The sequence below is a fragment of the Genypterus blacodes genome, unplaced genomic scaffold (genome assembly GCF_046128005.1).
Source record: "Genypterus blacodes isolate CSIRO-AG114 ecotype Tasmania unplaced genomic scaffold, CSIRO-AGI_Gbla_v1 ptg000282l_1, whole genome shotgun sequence".
Taxonomy (NCBI): domain Eukaryota; kingdom Metazoa; phylum Chordata; class Actinopteri; order Ophidiiformes; family Ophidiidae; genus Genypterus; species Genypterus blacodes.
Genome location: NW_027467073.1, coordinates 62,501 through 67,500, shown reverse-complemented (window position 1 = coordinate 67,500; position 5,000 = coordinate 62,501). Strand labels below are relative to the sequence as shown.

The 5,000-nt window shown below is 46.3% G+C and overlaps 2 protein-coding genes across 2 annotated transcripts in view; both read left to right on the top strand.

Moving 5' to 3' along the window:
* LOC143017390 (calpain-2 catalytic subunit-like) overlaps positions 1-3,504 on the top strand; it is a 9,272-nt gene extending 5,768 nt beyond the window's left edge. Inside the window, exons 10-21 of the mRNA XM_076172091.1 lie at positions 1-109; positions 212-223; positions 368-579; positions 845-881; positions 1,068-1,133; positions 1,345-1,402; positions 1,485-1,549; positions 1,643-1,711; positions 1,865-1,943; positions 2,895-3,011; positions 3,185-3,243; positions 3,324-3,504. The exon at positions 1-109 is cut by the window's left edge and continues 61 nt beyond it. Of these exons, the coding sequence (XP_076028206.1) occupies positions 1-109; positions 212-223; positions 368-579; positions 845-881; positions 1,068-1,133; positions 1,345-1,402; positions 1,485-1,549; positions 1,643-1,711; positions 1,865-1,943; positions 2,895-3,011; positions 3,185-3,243; positions 3,324-3,347 (907 nt within the window). The 3' untranslated portion in view covers positions 3,348-3,504. The remainder of the gene's footprint in view (positions 110-211; positions 224-367; positions 580-844; positions 882-1,067; positions 1,134-1,344; positions 1,403-1,484; positions 1,550-1,642; positions 1,712-1,864; positions 1,944-2,894; positions 3,012-3,184; positions 3,244-3,323) is intronic.
* A 1,173-nt stretch (positions 3,505-4,677) lies between these two features.
* The window catches only part of LOC143017399 (calpain-1 catalytic subunit-like), a 7,489-nt gene continuing 7,166 nt past the window's right edge, over positions 4,678-5,000 (top strand). Inside the window, exon 1 of the mRNA XM_076172104.1 lies at positions 4,678-4,917. Within this exon, the coding sequence (XP_076028219.1) occupies positions 4,678-4,917 (240 nt within the window). The remainder of the gene's footprint in view (positions 4,918-5,000) is intronic.

The window sequence follows — 5,000 nt, the reverse complement described above, 5'->3', positions numbered from 1 at the left end:
TGACGGTGAGGAAGGCTGCAGCTTTGTGGTGGGTTTGATCCAGAAGAACCGCCGGAAGCTCCGCAAACAAGGAGAGGACATGCACACGGTCGGATTTGCCATCTACGAGGTGGGAACCCAGAGATGAAGAACACTGTGACTGAAGATGAAAGGAATCACAGCTTTCACCTTTTATTAAATCATTTCTTCTTCTTTTCTTTTGCATTTTTAGCTTCCACAACAGGTGAGCACACCAGGTCAAAGGTTCAAAGTTCTTAAGTGACTGCCTTATCAATGCAATGAGTCCCTAAATCAGTCGTCCCCGCGTGGATCAATGATGATTATTGGCTGTTGTTCCTGCTCCTGATTGGCTGCTTTCCTGGCTCAGTTCCACGGGCAGAGACAGGTGCACCTGGACAAGAACTTCTTCCTGACTCACGCCCAGACGGCCAAGTCGGAGACCTTCGTCAACCTGCGAGAGGTCAGCACTCGCTTCAAACTGCCGCCCGGCGAGTACCTGGTAGTCCCCTCCACCTTCGAGCCGCACCTGAACGGAGACTTCTGCATCCGAGTCTTCTCCGAGAAACAATCTGAGACGGTGTAAGACTGAAATCTGATCCTGCAGCACAATGTCCTCACAACGTCCTCACAATGTCCTCACAATGTCCTCACAATGTCCTCACGTTTACCAACGAGCCACGACTGGAAAATCTTTTAATCTTTTAAATCTTTTAAAACAATTTTCTTGTCATAATAAATGTAAAGTAGAAAACTGAAATCTGTCGTCGACTTCTGTAAACGTGAGGAAACAGCTGAAAAAACGTGTGTGTGTGTGTGATGATGTCATGCTTCTGTGTCCTTTCAGACCCTGCGATGATCCGGTTCAAGCTGAGCTCGAAGACGTAAGTGACAGCCGTCTGGATTCTCTCGCCTCATCTACTTTCTGACCTCTGACCTCCCCGGATCATGACCTTAAACTGATGATGTATTAAGACTTATGTATTTTAGTCTTCTTCATGATTCTATATTATATATAACAGTAATTTGTGTGTGTGTGTGTGTGTGTGTGTGTGTGTGTGTGTGTGTAGGACGTGGTCTCTGATGAGGACGTGGACGCAGGATTCAGAGGCCTTTTCACTAAACTGGCTGGAGACGTAAGTTTTGTCATCAGGATGCCAGGGGCACGCCGGTGTTAGGACTGATTTCATCCAGAACCGGCACCAGAATTTTGTAGAACCAAAAGTGAAAGGAGTTTTGTTCATGAGGGTTTTTCTTGGCCCTCACGAAAAAATTCTACCTTTGCAAGATCAACACTTTTCACTGTGTGTTTGCGTGCGTGTTCATAAAGTTCTGTGTGTGGTCCAGGACATGGAGATCGCTGCGACCGAGCTCAAGACCATCCTGAATAAAATCGTGTCCAAGCGTAAGTGAAGCTGAAATCAAATCAACCAATCAATGGATCAGACTCAGCTGCAAGTCTTTACTTTGTTACTTCATGTGAACAGGAACTGACATCAAAACGGACGGCTTCAGCATAGAGACCTGCAGGACCATGGTCAACCTCATGGACGTATCCAAACCTCACATGTACACATGAACTTTGACCTCAGTGACAAACCCTAAAGATTCACCTGTTCGTTAAAGCTCCTGAACTCAGCAGCAGGAAAGTGGAAATGGGAAACTTGGCCTCGGAGAGTTTGCGACCCTGTGGAAGAAGGTGCAGAAATATCTGGTAAGAGGTGACCTTTGACCCTGGTAAGATGTGACCTTTGACCCTGGTGAGATGTGACCTCTGACCCTGGTAAGATGTGACATCTGACCCTGGTAAGGTGTGACCTTTGACCCTGGTAAGGTGTGACCTTTGACCCTTGGGTTTTTGTTGTAGTCGATTTACAAGAAGAATGACGTGGATGACTCGGGGACGATGAGCACGCCGGAGATGCGAGTGGCCTTGAAGGACTCAGGTCAGTTTTCGTCACGTACAATACTATTTCCTGAGCTGAGCCTGAGTGAGGGGAGCCAACGTGGCTGCAGTGCAGAGGTCAAAGGTCCTCACAGGACGCCCGCTCACTGACGCTTCTTCTTCTTCTTCTTCTTCTTCTTCTTCTTCTTCTTCTTCTTCTTCTTCTTCTTCCCTGTTTTGAATGTGTGTCGTGTGGTTACTAACTCACTCTGTTGCTTCAGTCTGACGCCACTGTCCCACAATGCAACACAGAGCAAAGTGGGAGGGGCTACTCAACTGATGATCAAATACAAATGTCTGATAAAATGTGCAGAGGTCAAAGGTGAAATATGGAATCTAGCAGATGTTCCTTTGTAGAGCGGTTGTCTAGGATCAAGGTTCCTGGTTTGATTCTGGGCTGTTGAGCAACAGACTGAGCCTGACGTAAAAATGTGCCTTGGCATTAGGCTACTGCTATGACCTATGACCTGTGTGCTATGACCTGTGACCTATGACCTGTGCGTCTGCTCGTACATTAATATATATTGCTTGTTTATCAATAATTATATCAGCTCACACACACTCACTGTGTGTGTGTGTGACCTCTTCCTCTTCTTTGTTGCTGTATTGAACTCTTTCTCTCTCTATCTGTGCTCTGTGCTGCCCCCGTGGATGTGATAGTGCGCAGCAGGTACGTCCTGTCTGAGGGTTCGTTAGCATCGTGGCATAACGAGATGACATCACATTCACTCCTGCTGATGATATAACTCATCAACCAATGCAATCGTGTTGTTTTCTCAGAAGCTAAACACAGATTCAGCTTTTTATTTGAACAGAACTTAAGTGTTGCTGTTTTCTGTTTTGTTTCTAGTGTGTCTTAAGCACGTTTTAGGCGAGTCATTTTGTCTGTAGCGTGTTATTAGCATCTTATTAGCCTCCCTATAGTGTTTTCCTGTTTCCGTGTTCTCCTCAGGTTTCACGCTGAATAACGCCATCTACCAGCTGCTGGTGGCTCGATACTCCGACACCGACATGACTGTCGACTTCGACAACTTTGTGGGCTGTTTGATGAGGCTGGAGATGATGTTCAGTGAGTCACCGTGCCAACCCAGGCTAACACGCTAAGCTAGGCTCACGTAACCGCTAACAAAGGCGGCGCTATTTCCTCTTTCTTTCTGAAAAACTGCTGATGTGATCTTCCTCTTCCTCCTCGTCTTCCTCTTTGTCTTCCTCTTCCTCCTCCTCTTCCTCTTCCCTTCTCAGGGTTGTTCTACAAAATGGACACTCATGGTTCTGGCTCCATCGAGTTGGACTTCAACCAGGTGAGACGCACACAAGTGACTCAGTGACTCCATCAGTACATACGTGTGGCGTGTGTGTTAACGTGTGTGTCTTCTTGCAGTGGTTGACCCTCGTGATGCTCTGAGCCGCACCCGCCGCTGCTCCGTGTGGGCGGAGCCTCATTATCACTAAAGTTTACTGCCACAGCTTTCTGTGTTTTATATCTTTGTGTTATATAAAGTCACCACCTGACCAAGGGTTTATGTAAATGAATTCAATAAATGTTTCCACCAACATTTCAACGTGTTTCCTGTCTGGACTCAAACTCATCAAAGTGTCATTTCTTTGTTTTAAGCCACATGTGGCCTGTAGGTGGCGTTATCTTGTCTGCACTTCCTGTCTGGAGGCCACGAATACAGGTGGAAAAAAAACCACTGCGACCTTTCAGAATAAAAGCCCTCTAAACCAGCGCAGTCATCTTTTGAACTCTGACAGCCAAAACTGTATTTTGAAACTGTCCCTTCTAGTTTTTATTATATTCTATCGTGTTGTTTGTTTAGTTATAGAAGCAGGAATAACAAACAATAAGACAGACACGGACATCACGTCATTAAGTGTGTGTGCGCGCGCGTGTGTGTGATTTCTGTGAATCAGTTTCAACCGATCCTTCATAGTTTTACTGCACTGTCAAACATTATGGACATTAACGAAGATTTGACTTTAGATCGGTGCCTCGATGCGGATTGGTCTCTTTAAGTCGCCATGTTGTGATGACGATGACGATGAAGATGAAGCTGGTCAGGGGCGGGGCTCCGTACTGCAGCATCAGATCACAGCAGCATCACACACGGTGAGTCCTAGTGTGTATGTGTGGAAATCAGGATCAGCTGGTACCGACACTGCAAGTGTGTGTGTGTTCGTGTGTGTGTGTGTTCTTGTGTGTGTGTGTGTTTGTGTTCATGTGTGTGTTTGTGTTCATGTGTGTGTGTTCATGTGTGTGTATTCATGTCTGTGTGTTCATGTGTGTGTTCATGTGTGTGTGTGTTCATGTGTGTCTGTGTGTTAATGTGTGTGTTCGTGTGTGTATTCATGTGTTTTCATGTGTGCGTGTGTTCGTTTGTATGTGTGTGTGTGTGCATAAATAGCCTATATAACAAGAACAGGAAGTGAAAAAACGTAAACAAACTGAATCAGCTGTTTGTGTTTTTATGCTGATTGAGCACATTTGTATTTGATTTGCTCCTGAAAGTCATATTAGATATTTATAAATATTCAAAGAGTAAAACCATGAATATCATGTTTGTATTATAGTTTCTCCATTACATCATCAAACTTCAGTGGGGTTACAATAAAATCAAAACCTGTAACTAAATAAACAAACTGCAAGAATGTGAATGATGGGAAATCTGATTCAAGTCAAATGTGTTTATGTTTCAGCTCCTCCTTCCTCCAGCCAGGCAGGTCTCTGAGTCAGGATGTTCAGTGGCGTCTCCGGGCGGATCCACAGGGACCGGCAGCGGGCGGGCGGCCTGGGCTCGGTCCAGCGGGCCGTGCAATACCTGAACCAGGACTTCGAGGCCCTGAGGGAGGACTGTCTGCAGAGCGGGGCCCTGTTTGAGGACCCCCTGTTCCCCGCTGAGCCCCCCTCACTCGGGTTCAAGGAGCTGGGACCCTTTACTGCAAAGACCAGAGGAGTGGAGTGGAAACGACCCACGGTGAGAACCACAGACTCAGGCCCGTGATTGGCTGAAGAAGCATCTGTCCTCTGGTGGGCGGTGACGACAAAAGCCATCAATAA